This window comes from Scylla paramamosain, chromosome 29 (assembly GCF_035594125.1).
Source record: "Scylla paramamosain isolate STU-SP2022 chromosome 29, ASM3559412v1, whole genome shotgun sequence".
In the NCBI taxonomy this organism is placed as follows: domain Eukaryota; kingdom Metazoa; phylum Arthropoda; class Malacostraca; order Decapoda; family Portunidae; genus Scylla; species Scylla paramamosain.
Window position 1 is genome coordinate 19126880 of NC_087179.1, and position 23528 is coordinate 19150407.

Below are 23528 nucleotides of genomic sequence, written 5' to 3' on the forward strand. Positions count from 1 at the left end.
ACCAACACCAAGAACAGCAAAGTAAGTCAAGGAGCATCGCCCTGAGGCAGGACCGTTTTAAGATCCCCCTGTGATTTACATACGGTCTTAAAAGCTCAAAATTCACTTGATGTTATCTACTGTTAACACCAATGCGTTCCAAGCACCCTTCAACAGTCTAATATCAGAGGCCTTGGCATAAATATGCCTGTGCGTCTATGCTACATTTTACCTCTGAGAAAACCTGTCTGAGGCCATCGTTCATTAACACCGATGCGTTCCAAGTTCTAACCTTCAATAGTCTGATATCATATTCCTTGGTAAAGCTGTGTATTGTACGCACTAGGATGCAATTTGCCTCCGAGAGAACTTGTCTCAAATCCAGATCCCATGAAGTACCATTGTATAACTCGTTTTTTACACTCTTTCTGCCTCGTCCTTAAAAAAAAAAAAATCCTTCATACAAACCCTGGTGGTGGTGGGATGCCCAGGCCGCGGCGCCAGTAGCGGGGGCCAGTGAGTGCTAGGGCGGCTTCACGTTCACACTTCACCGCCTCGTACTCTGCCGCCGCCGCCTACTCGAGCGTGTATTGGAATCGCCACATACTACTCGTTACTCTGTGTCTACGACTAATCATCTTACTGTTAGAGTGTACACTGGCCATACTGTAAGCCACATCCCCTAGAGCGTGTTACTAGACAGTGATCCGCGGTGTCAACCTCAGCATACTGTAACCGTAGTCTGGATCAGGCAGATAACATTCCACCCTCTTTTTTTTTTTTTTTTTTTTGTGCTATGTGCAATACATTTCATACTTTTCAAGCTGTTAGTCCAGTCAACATTATAATGTCTTAAAAAAAAAAAAAAGTGAAACATTGTTGTCACAGTCAAAACTTGTGGTATAAGGATCATATTCAAAAATATTCGCGCCGCACTTCCAATACTTTCAAAATACTCTACTGGAAGTTACGCGAGTTTTTGAAGAGGGTTTCTTATGATTCTAGTGACATTAACAAGTTCTCTACATTATTAACAGGAGAAACACTTGAGAAACCGGCTATTCATATCTGTGCTAACTTCATCCTGTTCTGCCTCTGCGCCTCTGTCCGGCCGCACCTCGCTCTTACACATTCTTATATTTCGTGTGTGTTAATCCAGTACATAAATCTATTTTTCTTTTAGTTTCTTGTGCGCGAAATTTATGCCCATATCTTCTTTTTTCTTTCTCTCTCTCTTTCCTTATAATTAGTATAGCAAGAGTGAGTGAAAGCGAGGGTGAATAATGAATATTTGGAAACTGATTTATGGCGCTGTCACACCGAGCTCAAATGATGCCGGCTAGGGAAAGCTGTCTCGACCTCAGAGTGCACTCATATCTAGTTATAGGGCGCGAGGCGAGCATTGCACCTCAGAGCCATCCATCCACCGTCACCCCTTCCCCCACCAAACAAAGAGCTGTCATATACCATTGCCAATGACTATCTGCCTCGCAATAATTGAATGCTTTCAGGTGACAATAAAACAAAGACGTGAAGATCTCTTGAGACGAGCACACATACACACCTCAGAAAATCTTGTATACTGATAACAAGTCGTGGAGAGTGGTGTGGAAGTGAAGCAGACAAGTGTAGTGAGACGTGAGAACAGTAGTCACAGTACTTGGTGGCCGCGATGTTGAGGTGCGCCCGAGTGGTCCTGTTGGTGGCTCTGTGCTGGGGAGTGGCCTCAGCCGAGCCTGCAGCAGAGGACCCAGCAGACGCCGACATGTGTGCTATGACAGAAGTTCTGGTGGCCATGAAGAAGTTGCTGCTTTTGTTGAGCACTGAAGTTCGCGACCTGCGGGACCAGGTGAAGAAAAGCTGTCAGGCGAGTGGCACCACAGCTCCCAACACCACCGTCAGCCCCATCACAGTGACTGAGCCTATCGAGAAACAAGGTAACTGCTTCACACACGTGTGCTCGTGACCTGTCTCGCTCGGTATCACTTTTTAGTGTTAGTTCGTTCACTCCTTGATATTGTTGTCTTGTATTCTTTCTTTTCTCTATTACACTGTTTCCTCAGTTTTTTTTTTTCAACTATTGTAAATCTTCATACATTTTTTATTTATTTTCTTTTTCTGACTGAGCCTCATTTCCATATAATCCGAGTGCTATGCTGATCCCTCCGTGCTCTTCTAACTTCTTACGCAATTTGTCTCATTGGTGACCATTACTGTCGTCACATGCTACTTTCTCTGCCTTCTTGTGAAGTAACGCCAGTTAAGCTGATATTGGTCATTTCAGCGGTGTATTGATGTAGTTGTTGCTATTGCTGAGAAAGAAGTTGGCGAAAACAGTATTATGCGTTATCCTCTAGAAACAATTATTCGGCACTACTTCCATACCGTAAATTTAAGAAGAACAGACACAAGCAGCGCTTTTATAGATGTAATGAATGAATGTAGTGCCTTGCCGTGTATATGAGAACAAATTTCTTACTACTAAGAATCATTGGCTCATGAAATTATTCCTATGTACAGTTGGTGATTTTCTTTGCTGCTTTACTGAAGCATATCTAAATGATCTCAAATGCAAAGAACCATTTTGAAATTGTGGGCATCATTATGGAATTTACTCTTCTTAGTCGTAAGAGCTTGGTAGAGCTCATAAATGAATGAAAATGAACTCCCCTACATCCACAATTGTTTGTTACAGAGCCAGCAGGTTCAGATGAGGCGACTGCAGAGCCCGAGCCTTCTCCTGCTGAAACTGAAGATGATGATGACCTTGGTGATGAGTTTACCATAGAACTGGAGAAGGACGAGAAGGAGGAGGAGGACTATGACTACACAAACCCTGAGGAGAATCCTGTCAGCGAGGTGATCGAGGGCATGACCAAATGGTGGAAGTCATTCTCACTCTTCCCTCCTAAGCCAACAACCACTGATGCCACTCCGACGGACGAACCCGAGGATGCAGACGAAGAAGGCCTTGAAGAGGATTATGAGGCGGAAGAACACGTAGATATGGATGAGGATGAGGATGCAGACATCCTCACGACCAAGGCCCCTAAACGTACAACTTCGACCTCCACGACCACAACCACCACCACCACTACCCCACGCCCCTACACAGTGCCCCCACCACGTGAGTCTCTGAGCACCATGCAGATGGTCTGCAGGTCATGCTATACAAGAACACTCTTTTCATAGTATTAAGATGATCTGCAATCACAGGAAATGTATTAATGGCTGGTCATATGCATATTTAACACTTGTCTCACCTCCCGCCAGCCACCAGCTGTCCCTCACCTTTCACACTGCTGGCCGAAGGCTGCTACCTGATGGTGCACAATGCTCGGGACTGGAGATCATGGGGTGAAGCTTATGCCTTCTGTCAGAGCTACGGCGGCAGGCTGGCTTCCCCTTGGAGGCTGGAACAACTCCAGGATTACTTGATCCGCTACTACTGTGAGCACGTGTTCAATTTACCATTTGAAAAACATGTGAACATCCATATTTCTAGTCTCTAGGTTCTTATGAGGGCAGTGGATAGCTTTAATGACTATTCTTGGATGAGGCTGACGGGCAGTTTCCCTTCAGTGCCTGACAGCAGAAGAAAATTTTATATCTAAGATACACCTTGACAGACCTGTCTCCTTTCCTGCATCTGGTCTGAACAGTTGATCAGACCAGATGCAGGTGAATCTTCCATTCAAGTCCTTGAGGTCACATATGTATTTATGCATCCATAACTAATCTCCATTTGGCCCTGTAATGCACAACTCTTTTCTTTGATCCATAGACATAAATCTTGCATCAGCTGTTAACTTCTCATAATTTTGTTAAACCTGTTCTATTGTATCAGTATTGCGTGTGCTAAGATTTATTATTATTTGCAGCCGATGCCTTCTGGGTGGGCGCCCGCCTTATTCCATCCAGGCGGAGATGGGAGTGGCTCACAGGGAGGAGGATTGAGCAAGGGGAGTGGAAGCCAGGCCAGCCCAACAGGAACCCTGGCAAGAAGTGTGTTTTCCTTGACAAGTGGTCTGGTTATCATGCAAACAACTTCTTCTGTGGGGAGAAGTACCCCTTCATATGTGAGAGCATGCAGGGGTAGATTGGCCAGCCTGCAGCCAGATTGAGTTTCACAACATCAACGTGTAGAGCTATTTTGGGACCATTTGTTTATGACTTTCTGGAGTAGGTGAATCAAACTATTGATAAGAGGTGTGCCTCAAGTGGCATGAAAATACTTCTTATTAAGGTAGTAAGAAATTTCAAACATGTTATTGTTTTTTACCACCACTGTAGGAAATTCAAATTAAAACAGGGAATTACATAGTTGTTCCTTGTCAACCTGTATCATAATACAGCAGTAGTACATATGTAGTTATACACTGGGTAGTCAAAATGTATGTAAAGCAAGACAAACTATAATACATAGGTGTGTATATACTAACAGATGGGGGAAGCAACAAGTTTCATTGATGGACAACTTCAAAACCTTCCACACACACACACACACACACACACACAAATTATAATGACATAATATTACAAATCCCATAACTGAAGAGAAGGCCAAGCACCATCTTACCTAACTGATTTTAGAGATGATGTTAAAACATTTTACTGTTTTACAACCTACTACTTATCTATCTGGGAATGAACTCCAACACAAGAATGCAAGAAAGATGAATGACAATAGAGTTATAAATCCCATCAAGACTGGTTACCTCCTCTCTGTCACACAGGGAGGAGTTGCCTTTCTCTTGTTTGAAGAGTGTAACATCTGCCACACAACACACCTACTTGGTGCCAGACTGACAAATGCTTCAACTCAAATGCCACTGTGGAAAAGTGAAATTTTGTTCTTTAAAGATACAATCTAAAAATGAAGCTAGGTTAAATCTTGTATATGGTTAAATAAATAAATACAATAAAATGAAATTCAAAAATAGATAAATAATAGGCAAAAAACAAAAAAATGCAATGGTTTAAAATTCATTGCATTTTGTGTGCTACTAAGATGCCTTGTGGTGCTTTACCAACTCTATCACTAAGGCCCTCATGTAGAACAGTACAGTTAGCATGAGTAGTGAATAGCAAACAGTACAGACTGAAACACGAAAGCATTGTCCAGACAGTCAGGTGACACTGTTGTAAAATGTAAATATATCAGGCAAATAACTAAGAATAAAGGGACTAAATAATGGTACATGCACACTGGTGGTGAGTACTGACAATGCTACATGATGACAGTTTATCAACACACATGGATAGACCTTGCCAATCATGACAAACAGAAAACAGAGTCACACAGAACAGGTTTCCTTCACACAAGATAATACACTTCACACCATGTACTTGATAATTTTAAATAACATATTGCTAAATTGTACTCCATGGTCAACACTTCCTTCAACTGAAGACTCACACATGAACCTTCCCTGCCTCAAGAATATAAAACATGGTCCTACACTGGACAACCCTAACATGTACTGCGGTCTGCATATGCCACACCATCGTGACCAAACAGAGAGAAGTCAATGTTAACAAACGAAGGTTCTCACTTCACTGTGGCATGCCAGTACTAGTGATAGCTCCCTTTAACACCTCATTTTCTTCCATATAAATACACGACATGCACACATGAGAACAGGACACCAATGCCCATTTTCAGTATGAGTGTGGAGATTCAGAAGTAAGGAGTATAATACAAAGTTCATAGAAAACTGTTATGTTACCTGTAAGGCAGACAAAATGTATTTTCCACATTAATAACATCACACAATATTTAACTTCCCAAAACAGTTGAGGCGTAAGTGTTGAAGTAATAAATATTCCAAGTACAATGTATTAAAAAGCAAACAAGCCTGTCATTGGCCAAAAGAAGCCAGCTGGTGGTGATACATGAAAGTGAGCTGTGCCAACTTTGCCAGCAGTGCCTTAAGGGATGGACTGAACCAGCAACCAGTGGGAAGGTTCTGCACACTACCCTGTGACCATCAACACTCAACACTCACCTGCTAACACAATACAGAAAGGCTACTCAAATTTTCTTCTGATTGTCTTGCAAAACCTATGCCCCAAGTATCTGTAACCCCAACATTATTTCTGACTTAAAACTAGCACAATTAACATGTTCATTTAGAGATTCAACAACAAATATATGAATATTACCAATACGTTAACAACACTAGAAGTAACAAGTGAATATGTACCAGACAACAAAACATTATATTTAGAACTACACACTTTTCAGTCAACTAGAAACTTTAGTTATCCAGTAAATATCTCCAGTAAGCAAGAGCAATACTTCATAAGAAATACTGTAAGCCTCAGCTGTCATATCACCATGTCTCCTTTTACTGCATATTGAAGTTATCATTTCTGCTAAGACAAAAATTCATAACAGTACAAATTTGTTCTGGTAATTATTGTCAACATGATGGTGGTGTGCAGTACAGTAAGCCATGGGACTGTCCCTTTCCACCAGGAACTGCCTGGGCTCAGTGTGTGTGTGTGTGTGTGTGTGTGTGTGTGTGTGTGTGTGTGTGTGTGTGTGTGTGTGTGTGTGTGTGTGTGTGTGTGTGTGTGTGTGTGTGTGTGTGTGTGTGTGTCATTTTGTCTGGGCTGTCCCATGTGGGGTTGTCAGTTTGGTATATAAATAGACTGGACAAGCTGGTGATCCAGACATGTCATTTTGCTTACTCTAACCACTCTCCTCTACCTATTACTTATCCTTAAGTTTGACAGCACTACCAACAGGCCTCAGCACTTCACCCTCGCTCATCACGTTGTGTCCTCATCATTACAAGCACCACAATCACCACAATGTAGCAGTGAAGAAGAAAACTATCAGACCTCAAACACATGCTGATTTGGTAATCTTGATCAGTCTAGCAATACTTAACATGGACTGTGCATGAGTCCATCTGTTCATGTCTGTTCATTGGGAACCACTTGATTAAGTGTGGAATTTGAATTATGAATAGTTTTGTTATTGATGCAATACTTGGCATACTAAGGGCTTATGACAGTTGTGAAATACATGCCACCTAAAATGTCTTCATTATTCAAAAGTATAGATAAAAAAAAATTCTAAACCAGGAACTATATAAATGAAGCTGGGAAGAAACATGGCTCCTCTTCACAGCCAAGATAATAAACTATGCAGCCAATGCATAGGGGCACATTTTATGTTGAAATCAAAAGCAATCTGTTATTAAGTCATGACTTGGTATGAGTACTTTTAAAGCATCATCAATTCTCTAAAGCCTAAGTGATAAATGTAGGAACTAATATGCTACATCAAGAATAAACCTCCAATATTCATCATTCACAAGCTCACTCGACACTTACTCATTTCCATTACCGTTGATGGACAACCACACTCACTCCACTGTATTCTTATTTCCGTGAACAAGAAATCTCAATAAAAATTTATCTTACTACTAAATTGCACAATTCATCTCCTATCACACAACACAAACCATTCATCATTATTTTAGTTCTGAAAGTGAAAATGTCACTTGCATCACACTGGTATAAAACACAGATAAAAACTTGTACAGCATCTAGAAGAGGTATAGTTCAAAATCACATATGAAGAGAAGCAACTGCATGTAGTTTAATACGGTCCTCCTCCCTCTTTCCTCATCACAAGTCGCACTATTCACACCACTTGCATTGCTGACTGAGCACCATTCTGCTGTCGCTCAGTGTGCTGCATCACTCTCAGCTGTTCCTCCAGCTCCTGTAAAGTCTTGTCTGCATCCTCCACCTTCTGGGCCACTAATTTCCAGTAAAAATGAAAAGCAAACAGGGTAAACAAGAGCACGATGGGCACCAGCAGCACGGTGGAGCCGATAGCAGCATTTTGAGAGTACCCCAGAAACTTGATCCAGCTGAGGAGGCCAATCTCCACCAGGAAGAGGAGGATACCCAGCACGGTGGAGAAGGTCCAGGCAGCCTCAATGTACCTGGAGATTTACAACTCAACTTAGACATGTTACAAGGTCATCTTAAATGCTTCAACATCCATACAGTTTCATGAAGTATACTCAATGTTGTTTTTTGTCTAATATTGACACTACATTTAGTTTTTCTCTTTATGTAAGAGGAGGTCTGTTCTAAAAAAAGGCCCATTGAGATGCTAGTCCACAAAGATAACAGCCAAATGGATTATCCAAAGTTGGAGAAAAATTTTTTTTTGCTAAGAGTGTGAATGATGTGTATATGAGTGCATGGTGCTTTGTCTAGGTTACCCATGTGGGACTGTTGGCTTGGGATACAGATAAATAGATAGATCAACACTACACACCAATGCATGGTGATGTGCGGTGACTCTGATACGGTGGTGGTGGTGCCGCGCAAGCTTGCCATTGAGTCCACGTGTGTTATGTTGGCCACAGCCTCCACATGCGGCAACACACAAGTGGAAATCATGAGTGCTAGCAAGTGCACTGCCACCAGTAGAGTTGTACACAAGCTGAAGGCAACGAGCAGCCACTGAGGCACAGGACACTTGTCTGTCTCAGTGTTTTCTTCTGAGCCTTCCCTGCAGCTGTCGATGAACTGCACCTCCACCATAGCAACCTGGCAAACCCACAGCAGCTCAGTGTCACTCCTCAAGTGCAACTATTCCAAACTCAAACATCAATGATTTTCTCAGTAAACTATTAGTCAATGACAGATCAAGCTGAAATAACATCTGCACTTGTCCTTCAGGCATTTTTCTGAGTAATGATGAACAAATATTTATTTCACAGATCAAAGGAAGCTTACTACTGCAAACAATTAGTCAAAAAAGATAGATCAAACTGAGATATCTGAACTGCACTTGTCCTTTATCTAAATTTACCAATCAAGCAATTATTTCAGACATTTTCCTGAGCAATGATGAACAGACACTCATTTCACAGATCAAAGGAAACTCACCATTGCAAACCCAGAGAGCAAGGCCGAGGTGCGGCTGGAGGCCTTGAGTTTTGCCCGACTGAGGTGCAGCTGGCGCAGAGAATATATCCCCATTGCACTGGTGGTGGAGGGAACTAGTCGCATGGAAATCTGCCGTGAAAATTAAACCTTGAAAGATTGTCACACCACAAGAATGAATGGTAGGGGAAAACTTTTACTAGTGACACAATCAGAAAGGCAGGGAAACTTACAATAGATACATTTACCAGGAAGACGAGAGAGAGAGAGAGAGAGAGAGAGAGAGAGAGAGAGAGAGAGAGAGAGAGAGAGAGAGAGAGAGAGAGAGAGAGAGAGAGAGAGAGAGAGAGAGAGAGAGAGAGAGAGAGAGAGAGAGAGAGAGAGAGAGAGAGAGAGAGAGAGAGAGAGAGAGAGAGAGAGAGAGAGAGAGAGAGAGAGAGAGAGAGAGAGAGAGAGAGAGAGAGAGAGAGAGAGAGAGAGAGAGAGAGAGAGAGAGAGAGAGAGAGAGAGAGAGAGAGAGAGAGAGAGAGAGAGAGAGAGAGAGAGAGAGAGAGAGAGAGAGAGAGAGAGAAATGTCACAAGAATCAAACCTTGAAAGATCATCACACCACAAAAATGACACAGTTAGCAGAAAAAAAAAGAGGTGAGGGTTAAGAGAGAACAGTTCACATTGCACTCTTATATTCGTGTTTCCTTTACACAACAAAAAATCACAACATGAGTAAACATAAGTGGAAATTTATGCAGTATCTTAGTGACCTGAACATTTCATCAATATTTCATGGACACCCAAACAGCTGGACATAAGTTAACCCTTTCACTGGTGTTTGGCAAATCTTTCTTTGATTACTAACCACTATGAGACATCTTTCCTTGCTCTACAGCCACCTCTGAATACTGTATTGCTAGAAATTGCAAAATCTATTCTTTTTTATCCCCATCTTTCTTGTCGATGCTTATAAAGAATCCACACATTACTTTTAGTGGTACGGATTGATAGATATTGCAGTGAAAGGGTCAAACAGGCATGGGCCATGTGTTTGAGCTACAGGCCGTAAGCATAATGACAAATGAAACAGGCATAGAGAAAGAAATGCCTCAGTAAATATCTGCACACATAATACATGCAAAATAAATATTAACAGATTAAGACTTGAGTAAATAAATAAAAAAACACATCACATATAACTGGCTCCAGTACCAAAATAATAAAATACATAGATCAGCACAATAAATCCACTCTACACACACACAGACACACAAGCACTTCCCTGCAACCTTGTTCGTGTAGTCAGGCCCAAACCGAAGTGAAATATAGTGCTTTCAAACTTGCTAATAGAAATTAAAGCAGCTTGAAAGCATACCTGAAATCCAACAAAGGTAGGAAGATAATATAAAGCATCATTGGATAGCTTTAGCTCATGGAAAACTGTTGCTGCTCCTTCCATCGGTAAAGAAATAAAACAATACAGGAAAATGTGGTAGGCAGATATTTTTGCGGAATTCAAAGTGTTGTGTTTGCTGCTCATGAGATAGGGGAACTCAAATATCTAATCAGTATCACATGCTTGGTGTGACATAGAAAAATAATAATATGTGGCTTAAAAATAACTACATATACATAGTTATGAGAGGGCAAAAGGCAACGTGGATTGATACTCTGTTTCAACGTAATAAATCACTACTTAAAATAACAATAACAATAATAATAATAATAATAATAATAATAATAATAATAATAATAATAATAATAATAATAATAATAATAACAATAATAACAAAAGGAATAGTGTTCACATACATACATACATACACTTTATTGAATGTTCAAGCTTTACTCAAAAGGAAGGCCAAAAGTTGTACCAGCTTTTAAAAGAACCACAGCAACTTAACTAACACAAAGATACAGGTACAGCACCTCTCTGCCTGCTACAGTCATCAGGGGTCTCTACAAGTCTATTCTGAGTCATTAGAAAACTTTAAAAGATTAGACATATTTATGAATGAGAATGATAGGTGGAAATAGGTAGGTATGTATATAGGGATTTGTTATGTATAGACCTAATAGTTTCTTGCAGTTTCCCTTATTTTCTTATGTTCTTGTTTCCAATACTAAAGTGTGCACACTGAGCACAGTTGTAGACAGCGAGGGGATGCGGGGAAGTCCTAATAATGATCAATACAGGTATCAATCAACAGTGCTTCAAGTCATCCTGCATTTTGAACCATAATGAACATAGACGTAAAATCTATCCTTCTCTCTCTCAATCTGTACTTACGTGACATCTCTACACAATATTAACTCATAATCACCTGTAACTTTAAGACACTTTTCCCACTACAATTTCTAAAAATATGTAGTTCTGTAACTTATGAAGAACAATATTAAACTCTATCTTTTTCTGTGTCCACACCAAAAATTTTCCGTCACTGTACTCTAAATAATAAAGCGTGACTGGCAGTGAGAGGGTCAAACGTGGGTAGGCAACACAATTCTGCCTCTCATCACAGATATAAAAATACAGAGGAGAAGGTTCCTAGCCCCCATTCCTTCCTTCTGGCCGCCTCTCATGAGCACACATGGAGGGACAATGATTAAGCTTGACTAAGAACCTTACAGTATGTGATTCCATCTAGAAACAAAACATATGGAGATAAAGAGAGGCAGGTACTGCTAACCCTCGCCAAATACGAACTTGCTGAGCACTACATCTGGATAAAACATCCTTGCCCAACACCACACAGACTCAGACTTGCAAGAGTCACCTTCACCGGATCATAAATTAAGATGGTCTGACTTACAATGGGTTTACTGCAACATGTTGATTTTAACTAGAGTACACAAGCTGAATTTATCATAACCACAGTAAGTACCAAATAACCTGGATAAGCACAAATCCAGTGTGCACGATGGGCTTAGGAGCTTAACTTAGCTAACGTGTTGGGTGAGGGTCAACAGTAAATCGCCGAGGACAAAGAAATGCTCCTTCCTCTATCTCATTACAAAGAGGAATCTTGCATGCACCACGACTTGCTAGCTACAGCAGCCTCAGAACAGGATGATACAAGGTGCCAAGCAACATCCACCAGGACTGTCTCATCCACACCGGCAACACGTCACCTTGCCCACTAACCGTGTGGCCGTGCATGGCTCCTACGTCAGGGTGGTGGCAGCGGTGTGATGTGAAAGGCCCCGGGAAGAACCTCCGACCCTGGCCCTGGGGAATGGGGGAGGGGGGAACCAGGAGGGAGGAAGGCTCACCATCAACCCATGGGGCGGACGAAGAATTTTCCTAGAGGGCAGCGGAGCTAGTGGTGTGAATGACGTCCACGGAGACTAAATTCCTAGCTAATGAACGTATACCAAGATGACAAGAAAATAAGTAAAAATAATGTATAAAAGAAAATGTTACTACTGGATTAAGAAGGGAAATGGAATTCTTGGGAGGGTTCAGCTACTTAAAATATCATCAGCTTACAGTGGTGACCTTCTTTGACAGACTAATTGGTTCGAGGGCCTCATTATTCAGTGTTTGTTTACAGGTGTCTACTGATACACTGTGTTTTAAAGATGAATGTGCTCTGAGCCAACCCTAAATTCACCATCTAACATGAGCCATTAAATCACTAAAAAAAAAAAAAGGGCCAAGAATTAGAATGAAAGGTACTGATTTGATCTGTGGTATACCATTTTCTCAAGCAATATTCTTCACTAACACCTGCTGCCTATTTTTCCATTTACTCACTTGGAGATTTATTCTTTCACTTTCTTCTCAATGTACATTGCAGACTCATGGGTTAGAGTCAGAGGTGAACACAAGTGCACAGAAGCACTGAACATCCCACAGCACCACACTGCTAATTTGTCCTGTCAGGTGGGAGCTATATACTCATCTCTTCTAGTTTTTAAAAAAGGCAATAATTTCCTCCCTGTGAAGTACAATCAGTAACTTCAGTAATGGTTAAGTCTGCCTCCATAACCTTATTCCTGGTGACTCACATCAGGTGAAAGAGGAAAACAATTAACCTATTTACCTCCTGAAACACCCCAAGCTTGTTCTACCTTTCAGTGCTTTAATTTCTTCTCAGTTAATCATAAAAATTCAGTCACTTCAGTAATAGTTCAGTATGTTAGTATTACATATCTCTTTGGCTTATGAACACTAAAATAATGACATTTTTTCATGTTCAGGGTTTTTTTTATGCACTTTTGAGACAACACCCAATGGAGTTCTGAAATTTGGAGAGACAACCTTCCTCTATATATTTTTTTTATTCATTACAGAGATCTGATTTCATTTGTGATGTGGGAATTAGTTAAGATATGGCTTGTTAAAGAAGGTCACCAGTTTATATCCACAGGTGAGTAGTAATGTAAATTGATAGGTATGTATAGTGGATAGACACCTTAGATCTGCAACTGTCACAAGAAAAGTAAAACAATGTGTCTGGTAACAGTATAATCACACAAGAGATAAGTCTATTTCCTTTACAAGGGTGGCCTGATCTTTCCCTCAGAGTGGGATAACACTGAACCGTATCTTACAATTTTGTTTCATGCACCATTCCTCAACACTGGAGCTGCACCATCATTAAAAAATTCTCTGGTTACTGTACATAACTATTCAATAGCAATGGTTGAAGGACTAATGTATGCATCTTTCCAGGATGGGAGAGACAGTGCCTGCTGGCAAGAAGGGAAGGAAGGACGGGAAACCTTTGGAACCCCATAAAATTATAGAAATCCAGGATGAAAGTATACACCTGAAAGTGGACATCAGTATGCACATACCTTACTCCACAAGACTAAGAATATTTTTCAATTTGGTACAATATATTTTAGAGAGACTGAGCTTCATAAATGGCCAATGAAATCCACTTTATATACCTATCAAACACATTCATCCTAAGTTACTTGCAACCATCCAAGCTACAAACTGTCTTGACCATACCATTAATGCCATTTTCAAATCACGGCCGGCGTGAGCAAAACACCTTGAGGATAGAGGGAGGCTGCTGCCCTGCCGCTTACTTCTGGAGATGGTTAGTGCCACAGAGCGCCAGCTGAGAGAAGCTTAGGTTAACATGCCTGTCTTTACTATGATTCTTTAGTCCACAACCTTCACACACAACACACTCTCTGAGCCAATGTTTCCTTCACCTTGACAATACAATACAATACAATTATCAATGAATCTGTACAATTGACATTACATCATCAAAAACTTTAATTATTTTTTCTCATTTGGTTTTCTCATAATATGCAGTACAGGTGTTGGTGTGCTTGGCTCACAGGTGAAAAACTGCATGGGCAAGACTGGAGCAAAGCAGTTAGTTTGACACATACAGCCAAGAGACTGATGGAGAGCAGTTTGCCCCACAGTGAGGCCTCCAGGGGGTTTGTCATCAGTTGGGAAGCTAAATGTTTGGTTGATTTAATTCTGAAATGCCCCTCACTGTCATACATCCAAAATACTGACACTTAGTTTGGCAGGATCCATGGGGAATGAAACCTCCTGGGATAGTCTAAGTAGCATGTATTCACTTCCCCATCCAAAGTCAACCCCCTAAGTATTGGTACCTATCCCATGCTTGCTGTGTCTTGGGAAGGCTCAAGTTTGGCAGGATCCTGGGGAAATAGCTAAGAATTTATACTTACAAAAAAAAAATAAATAAATAAATAAATAAATAAATATAATGAATAAACAAGTAAATAAAAAATACGACCAGTGAAATGGATTAATGACCAAAAGTAAATATTGGGAGGTTTTGACTCTAAAGGCACTAACTTTCTCTCAGTCAGTGGCTGGACAAGACTTCAGTGATGGTTGTCTCCTTCCACAACCGTATTTCTGGTGACCCGCATCAGGTAAATGTGGATAGAAGAACCTAGCCATTACCCATTCAAACTTTGAAATGCATCAGCTTCCTCTCAAACACAAAATTTCAGTAATAGTTAAGCCACCCTCTACAACCTTATTTCTTTCCACCCACAATATAATGGAAGAAAAAAAAATGTATCTAGCTACCACCCAGAGCATCCCAAGCCAGTGACACCCGGCAGTGACCTACCCTGGGTGTCAAGGGGTTGTTAGGTGGGAGGTGCAGTGTCCTCAGCCAGGAGCCACTTAGTTAGGAGTCACGCCCACGCCCACGCCCTCACGCCCACACTCCAAGCAGCAGGCGAGAAAGCATGCTCAAGACACTGCAGACAACACGCGTACCGCTTTGTTCTGTGACCTCGCGGAATGATTGTTGACGTCACGAGAGAAGCCGCGAATGGCAATCAGCTGAGGGCCTCCTGTCTCTCTCTCTCTCTCTCTCTCTCTCTCTCTTTCTCTTGGGGCCGAGCTGTTGTCTCATTAAAAGTCCCTATGTTATTATTATTATTATTATTATTATTACTATTATTATTATTATTATTATTATTATTATTATTGTTGTTATTATCATTATTATTATTATTATTTAAGAGGCCTAGGCAACTTTTTTGTAGGAGGAGGCAGTAGACACCTGCCGAAACGATAATTACTCCCAGTGAGGTCTAAAGCACTTTTCAGGGGGTGCTGTGAACTTATCATTAAACCCAGCTGTGACCTCACTGAACGTTTCCCTTTGTGTCTCACAAGTCACAACACAAGGGGGCAGTCACAGCCTGCCCTCTAGACAACTCTCTTCCTCCACACAAAACTACAAGCACCTAATAACATACACACCCTTCACTCAAAAAATTTAAAATCATCATGGAGACTCCTACACCAGCCTCGGAGTCCCCATCTGGGGAGGGGACCATAAATGTCCCCAGGTCGGACTGCCTTTCTGTCGACGACCCAAAGTGTCTTGACACCTCCCTCAACTTTTTCTTCATTAACTTCTGCAACATTCGCGGTCTAAGATCTAATTTACAATCTGTAGAACACCACCTCTCCTCTTCTATACCTCATCTTCTTTTCCTCACTGAAACTCAGGTGTCTGAGGCAACTGACAGTAGCCCCTTTTCTGTTCCCTCCTACTTTCTCTATCCTCATTTTCGATCCAAAGCTGGATGCTGCGTTTATGTGCGCAATGACTTAACCTGCTCTCGTGCCCACTCTCTTGGATCTTCCGAGTTTTCCACCATCTGGCTACGACTACAGAGTCACTCTCGTACTAAATTCATCTGTGCTGTATACCTCTCACCTAACTCCTCTGATTATAAGAAATTCTTTGACTACTTAACTTCCAAAGTGAGCACATTCTGACCCTCTTCCCTTTTGCAGAGATCTCCATTCTTGGAGACTTCAATGTTCACCACCAGCTTTGGCTTTCCTCTCCCTTCACTGACCATCCTGGTGAACTAGCCTACAACTTTGCTATCCTCCATGACCTAGAGCAATTGGTGCAACACCCTACTCGTATTCCTGACCGTTTTGGAGATGCGCCCAACATTCTTGACCTTTTCCTGACCTCTAATCCTTCTGCTTATGCTGTCACTCTTTCTTCGTTAGGCTCCTCCGATCACAATCTCATACCTTTATCTTGTCCTATCGCTCCAATCCCTCCTCAGGATCCCCCTAAGCGAAGGTGCCTCTGGCGTTTTGCCTCTGCTAGTTGGGGCGACCTGAGGAAGTATTTTGCTGATTTTCCTTGGAATGACTACTGCTTCCGTGTCAGAGACCCGTCTTTGTGTGCTGAGCGCATAACAGAGGTGATAGTGTCTGGCATGGAGGCGTACATTCCTCACTCTTTTTCTCGTCCTAAACCTTCTAAACCTTGGTTTAACACAGCTTGTTCTCGTGCTATACATGATAGAGAGGTGGCCCACAAAAGGTACTTAAGCCTTCCATCACCAGAATCTCATGCACTTTATATTTCTGCACGAAACCATGTCAAGTCTGTTCTCCAACTAGCCAAAAACTCCTTCATTAACAGAAAATGTCAAAACCTTTCAAGATCTAACTCCCCTCGTGATTTCTGGCATCTAGCCAAAAATATCTCCAATAACTTTGCTTCTTCTTCTTTCCCTCCTCTATTTCAACCAGATGGCACCACTGCTATCACATCTATTTCTAAAGCTGAACTCTTCGCTCAAACCTTTGCTAAAAACTCTACCTTGGAGGATTCTGGGTTTGTTCCTCCCTCTCCTCCACCCTCTGACTACTTCATGCCACGTATTAAAATTCTTCGCAATTATGTTTTCCATGCCCTCGCTGGCCTAAACCCTCGGAAGGCTTATGGTCCTGATAGGGTCCCTCCTATTGTTCTCCGAAACTGTGCCTCCGTGCTTGCACCTTGCCTAGTCAAACTCTTTCAGCTCTGTCTGTCAACATCTACCTTTCCTTCTTCCTGGAAGTTTGCCTACATTCAACCTGTTCCTAAAAAGGGTGACCGTTCTAATCCCTCAAACTACCGTCCTATTGCTTTAATTTCCTGCCTATCTAAAGTTTTTGAATCTATCCTCAACAGGAAGATTCTCAAACATCTATCACTTCACAACCTTCTATCTGATCGCCAGTATGGGTTCCGTCAAGGCCGCTCTACTGGTGATCTGGCTTTCCTGAGTCTTGCTCATCCTCTTTTAGAGAGGTGGTGAAACTTTTGCTGTTGCCTTGGACATATCAAAAGCTTTTGATAGAGTCTGGCACAAAGCTTTCATTTCCAAACTACCCTCCTACGGTTTCTATCCTTCTCTCTATAACTTCATCTCAAGTTTCCTTTCTGACCGTTCTATTGCTGCTGTGGTAGACGGTCACTGTTCTTCTCCTAAATCTATTAACAGTGGTGTTCCTCAGGGTTCTGTCCTGTCACCCACTCTCTTCTTATTATTCATTAATGATCTTCTAAACCAAACTTCTTGTCCTGTCCACTCCTACGCTGATGATACCACCCTGCACTTTTCCACATATTTTCACAGACGTCCAACCCTTCAGGAGGTAAACATGTCACGCAGGGAAGCCACAAAACGCTTGACTTCTGATCTTTCTAAAATTTCTGATTGGGGCAGAGCAAACTTGGTATTGTTCAATGCCTCAAAAACTCAATTCCCCCATCTATCAACTCGACACAACCTTCAAGACAACTATCCCCTCTTCTTCAATGACACTCAACTGTCCCCCTCTTCTACACTGAACATCCTCGGTCTGTCCTTTACTTATAATCTGAACTGGAAACTTCACATCTCATCTCTAGTTAAAACAGCTTCTATGAAGTTAGGTGTTCTGAGACGTCTCCGCCAGTTTTTCTCACCCCCCCCCCCAGCTGCTAACTCTGTAAAAGGGCCTTATCCGTCCATGTATGGAGTATGCTTCACATGTCTGGGGGGGTTCCACTCATACTGCTCTTCTAGACAGGGTGGAATCAAAAGCTTTTCGTCTCAACTCCTCTCCTCTAACTGACTGTCTTCAGCCTCTCTCTCACCGCCGCAATGTTGCATATCTAGCTGTCTTCTACCGCTATTTTCATGCTAACTGCTCTTCTGATCTTGCTAACTGCATGCCTCCCCTCCTTCCGCGGCCTCGCTGCACAAGACTTTCTTCTTTCTCTCACCCCTATTCTGTCCACCTCTCTAACGCAAGAGTTAACCAGTATTCTCAATCATTCATCCCTTTCTCTGGTAAACTCTGGAACTCCCTGCCTGCTTCTGTATTTCCACCTTCCTATGACTTGAATTCCTTCAAGAGGGAGGTTTCAAGACACTTATTCATCAATTTTTGACCACTGCTTTGACCCTTTTATAGGACTGGCATTTCAGTGGGCATTTTCTTTAATTAGATTTTTATTGCCCTTGGCCAGTGTCCTTCCTACATAAAAAAAAAAAAAAGAAAGAAAAGAAAAAAGGCCCACTGAGTTGCCAGTCCCCAATGACACATTAAAAGCATTTCCTGAAGCATATCCCGAAAGTACAAATCAGGAAGGATATATATAACAGGCAGGATGTTACAGAGTATACCAAAAAACAGGATGAATGACTGAACACAATAGGAGTGAGAGGAAGCGGAAAATTTTGTGTAGCGAGGCCGCGGGAGGAGGGGATAACACTTCATTAAAAGCTAGCTTTAAATAACTATGAGGGCTAATTAAGAAAGAGTGAAACAAGAGCGCTTCCCTCACATCAAAAGCCTCTGTTACTTCCACTGCTTTTCGTTCATCACTAGCTATAAATAACAATGTGGATTAATTAAATAAAAGAGCATGTGTGCACTATTGACGATATCATTCACAGAATGCGAATAAACAGTCACGCGCAAATTTAAGATTATAGTTATGAATACAAGAGACTGCATCGAGTATATATAATTTCTTCACACTATCTGAGATATCAATGAGGGAGCCGAAATACATCCTTTGCCGAAAATGAGACCTGGTAATTCTCTCTCTCTCTCTCTCTCTCTCTCTCTCTCTCGACCTTCATAATGACACGACCTTCCTCTAGTCAGTCTGCCTAGCTTTCTTAAACAACTCTCTCTTTCTCTTGTTATTCAGTTTTGATGTTAATCAAAACCTAGTCTCTCTCTATCTCTGGTGAACAGCTATCATACGTAACTTTCCTTCCAGTGTTATTAACTTCGACAGTTTATAACTAGTAAATTATAATGAGTGCACGAACCCATCTTTTCTTTCACTATATACGTAGGCTTGAAGAAAAAACAAACCGCTTTATATGATATCGCATTCTCCGCTGTTTCCCGGCTGTTACGTAAGAGATGAGCACTTGAAGATTAGCGTATATATTTACAAACGTAGTAAGCCTGCCTCTCTCTCTCTCTCTCTCTCTCTCTCTCTCTCTCTCTCATGGACCCGTTTGTTTCGTGGAGGCAATCATTCAAATACCAATAAAAAGAAATTCTGTTCTAACATGTCTCAGCTACGTAATCTCTTTCTCTCTCTCTTAGAGGCAAATCAGTCAAACATCAATAAAAAATAATAAACATGTATTTGATAAAGAAAAGATATACACTTTCCACACTCACAAGCAGATGACGTGATATTTACATCGGAATATTTACAAGGCCCATATATTAACCCACGCCACTCACGCCCCTCGCCTCACGGCCCACAGCTAGCTTGCCGGGAGAACCCACACCAGCCAAGCCACTTCAACACTTCCGATGACTGGCTGAATAAACACAAAGCACTTCACCCCCCGTACAGAGGAAGTCTCTTTTTGTCCCACTATATCACACTCACCATGACTATAAGGAGTGACGGATTTGCAACTGTAATGAGCTAGAAATGAGATAGTAATGTGCTATTCTGCATACCCGATAGAGAGAAACTGCTGAGTAGTAGTATATCCTGCTTTTAAGTGTGTGATAAGAACAGAGAAGCGGGGAAGAGAGGGATGCTAAATTGCTGATGATAATGATATGAAGCACAAAAGGGGGATGAAAGTTGGAAGGAGTACAGACCAGAAGGGCGTTAAATAATCAAGAGTGGTTGTTACAGAGTACAATCCCCAAGAGCTTGTGTTATTTGGTGTAATATACTGTCTTATAAAGAAAAGGCTTTATGAAATGTGGCAATACCTCTGAGGAGAATAATAAACCCATAAGCAGATATTGATACTCTCTCTCTCTCTCTCTCTCTCTCTCTCTCTCACATAGTAAGATGATGTGGCGGTGGTGAAAAGAAACAAAATGAAGATGGGGATAGGAGCCCTAATTAAAACATAAATCACTATAAGAACAGATTACAAGGTGCAGTAAGTTCTAATCTCCACCTGTATTTCTCCAGGCATCAAATAACAGCACACATCTCTAATAACTGTGGGAGGTGATTGAGAAAGAAGCAGAGGAGTCAATTTACATAGGGTCAAGAAGGGCAAGGATCCAGGGCATATTGCAGGCAATTCAGTAAAAAAGTAAGAAATTAGAGCAGTGCAACGAAGAAAAGTGATGGGAGCTATGGGGTGTATGATGAAGGGAAGGGCAAGGGCACTAAGTATGGAAGTAAGGAAAGTGTGTGTGTGTGTGTGTGTGTGTGTGTGTGTGTGTGTGTGTGTGTGTGTGTGTGTGTGTGTGTGTGTGTAATGGAATAACTATTAACTATTTCAACTCACATAAGCAAGGAAGACATGGGTGTGAAATGAAAGTAAAAAAAAAAAAAAGTATTAATGACCCAAGACAGTGTAATGATTAGCTTGAGAGATGACTGTTGTGCAAAGGATAGCTATACCAACATTCACAAATGCAAGACATGGGTGTGAAATGAAAGAAAAACATTAATGACCCAAAATAGTGTAATGATTAACTTGTGAGATGACTGTGGTGTGCCAAGGAATGGATAGGTAAAAGTTATGAAAGTATATCAAGTAAAGATGAAGGAATGAAATGTAGAGTGGATGAAGGGTGAAATACAATACCATAAGGTGTTCACATAGTAAGAATGCCAGGAAGTGAGAAGACTAAGTTAAGTGTATATGAATGTGGTGAGAGTGGTGATTGGAAGATGATCCCCAGTGAAATGAGAGAGCAAGATACAAGAGTATGGGTGACAGAAAAGGATAAGAGGAGATGATATTGTGTTTAAGAAAAGAGGATCCTCAGTGAAGTAAGAGAACAGAGTATGAGGATATGTGTGAGAGAAAGGGATAAGAGATTAGATTAGAGCATGCTAGAGAGGAGTCCCCAGAGAAAAGGAAGGACAGGGTATGAGTGTACATGTGAGAAAGGCACAATAGAGGAGATAAGATTAGAGCATGCAAGGATGGAATGTAAGGACAAGAATAAATGGAGACTCCTCTATCACAACCATTCCCTTAAGGAGCTCTGAGGGAACAAGTGTCAGGTGTAGATCAAATAATTTAAACATGTGTGTGTGTGAGTTGCCTAGTAAAGCCACATGAATACATTATTACAACAACAACAATAGTAATAATAATAATAATAATAATAATAATAATAATAATAATAATAATAATAATAATAATAATAATAATAATAATAATAACAATAATAATGAAATTGATATATAATTCAGAGTATTTTCAGGTGCTCATACAACATGCCTGTTTTCAAAAGGCACTATGACACTAATTGATTTCTTTTCAAACTGTTAACAATTTACAGCTGAGCAACCTATGACTCATTACCTTCAATGCACACAAGGAAGGACTGGAAACACCTCACTCACCCTAAAACTGTTCTGCTTTCATGATATCAAGAAGAAGGAAGAAATATGGAATATATGAGAGGGAAGAATCACTTTGATTATCAATAAGTGTGTGTGTTTGTGTGTGTGTGTGTGTGTGTGCATGATTTAAGGTAGTTTCACAGCTCATACACTAACCAAAATATACTTTTCACTTGTGACTCCACCATAAACACCAATCCTCTATTTTATCACCTCACAGATGCAAACCCTCAACTCTTCGCGGTGATACACTGCAATACACATCAAGTTGTGCGCACCTCATCTCCCTATGATACACATGAACAGATGTTATGAAGCTGCAACATATGCACTGGCTCCTCAACCTTCAATGTCACTATTACCATAAGTCTCCTGCCACCATGGTACACACTGTGGTGAATGACAGCCTCAGCTACACCCTGGTGGCAGCAACAGCAGGCCTCCACCAGCCCATCCAAGGGAGCTCACAAACTCTACACATCTCAGAGTAATGTAACAAGGGAAACAACTTGGTACACGGCCTTATCTACATATATACACAAGGAGAAAATTCTCATCTTCACGTCGAGGTTACATGAACACTAGGCAACACACAGAGTCCCGGACATTAATGCATATGACTGGTACATCACTAGGAAATTTTCTTCCCCTCCACATGCATGTACTACACACCTCCATCTCCAGGAATTCTGTTACATGAACATTTTCCTGTGGAAGAAACTCTCTCTCTCTCTCTCTCTCTCTCTCTCTCTCTCTCTCTCTCTCTCTCTCTCTCTCTCTCTTGCTCTTGACTGTTATCACTACTACACTGTTAGTTGATAGTGAGGTCCTTCTCAGCATACTTGCCACACATTCACACTGGAGGAGTACCAGGACTCTGACTCTATGCAATGAAAACAGACCTAGAATAATAGGCATATTCCTACCTGCTATAGCATGATCTTTCCTGTCAGTGCAACTATGGAAGTGGTAGGAACTCAAAAGAGGCAGAAACCAGTCAAGATCCCCTGCAATGCAAATGCTGATCTGAAACCACCAGGCAGTAGTGAGACTGGATCATCATCCATCATTGATGACCCACTGCCGTGTTCAGTGGTAGGCAAAAAGGCATGGGATTACCAGGAGGAGCAGTAGAAGGACGTACGTACACGATACATTCACATATATACAGACATGGCAAGATCTAACCAAGTGGAGGAGGATGAAGGAAGGATACAGGAAGAAGTCTGGCAGGGTATAACTTACACAAACCCCTCAGCTGGCAGGTCCCTTCCCCTTCACCTGACAAAGGGGGTGACCTCACTCTCCTGCTGGGGGGAGGAAAGGGACTGGTTGCTGGTGTGGTCGTAGTTCACCAGCCGTCGCCCCACCAGGTACTTGTCGTTCTTGATGTGCTCATAGAGGCGGGTGAACTGGACCACCTGCATGACGATAAGGCTGGACAGCAGGGTGATGATAAGCAGGGCGGGGTAGATGCGTCGTTCCACTAGGATCTGAAAGTGTTATCAGATGTCAGG

General features: G+C 41.5%; 3 protein-coding genes across 14 annotated transcripts in view; 1 reads left to right on the forward strand and 2 right to left on the reverse strand.

Annotated features, from left to right (window-relative positions):
- The window catches only part of LOC135115566 (aggrecan core protein-like), a 4593-nt gene extending 295 nt beyond the window's left edge, over window positions 1-4298 (forward strand). The window contains exons 1-5 of one of the 3 annotated variants that reach the window (XM_064032475.1): window positions 1-21; window positions 1491-1916; window positions 2675-3106; window positions 3253-3429; window positions 3861-4298. The exon at window positions 1-21 is cut by the window's left edge and continues 295 nt beyond it. In XM_064032475.1, coding sequence (XP_063888545.1) covers window positions 1652-1916; window positions 2675-3106; window positions 3253-3429; window positions 3861-4078 — 1092 coding nt within the window. In that variant the 5' untranslated portion in view covers window positions 1-21; window positions 1491-1651 and the 3' untranslated portion in view covers window positions 4079-4298. Of the gene's footprint in view, window positions 22-477; window positions 648-1490; window positions 1917-2674; window positions 3107-3252; window positions 3430-3860 lie in introns of those variants that run through there. The other 2 variants (XM_064032473.1, XM_064032474.1) reach the window with 2 other exon arrangements.
- Window positions 4183-23277, reverse strand: LOC135115569 (protein orai-2-like). 9 transcript variants are annotated; one of them, XM_064032477.1, is made up of 6 exons: window positions 14974-15225; window positions 13854-13965; window positions 12036-12194; window positions 8905-9033; window positions 8288-8562; window positions 4183-7946 (listed from the first exon to the last, which is right to left on the reverse strand). In XM_064032477.1, the coding sequence occupies exons 2-6, from the start codon at window positions 13863-13865 to the stop codon at window positions 7640-7642; spliced, it is 882 nt and encodes a 293-aa protein (XP_063888547.1). In that variant the 5' UTR covers window positions 13866-13965; window positions 14974-15225; the 3' UTR covers window positions 4183-7639. The 9 variants fall into 9 exon arrangements, with proteins under 9 accessions (XP_063888547.1, XP_063888548.1, XP_063888555.1 ...); XM_064032478.1 differs by having other exon boundaries at window positions 12036-12119; window positions 14974-15224; XM_064032485.1 differs by lacking the exon at window positions 13854-13965 and having other exon boundaries at window positions 15126-15236.
- The window catches only part of LOC135115562 (E3 ubiquitin-protein ligase MARCHF6-like), a 36547-nt gene continuing 32813 nt past the window's right edge, over window positions 19795-23528 (reverse strand). For both annotated transcript variants that reach the window (XM_064032462.1, XM_064032463.1), the window contains one exon: window positions 19795-23504. In XM_064032462.1, the coding sequence (XP_063888532.1) occupies window positions 23289-23504 (216 nt within the window). In that variant the 3' untranslated portion in view covers window positions 19795-23288. The remainder of the gene's footprint in view (window positions 23505-23528) is intronic.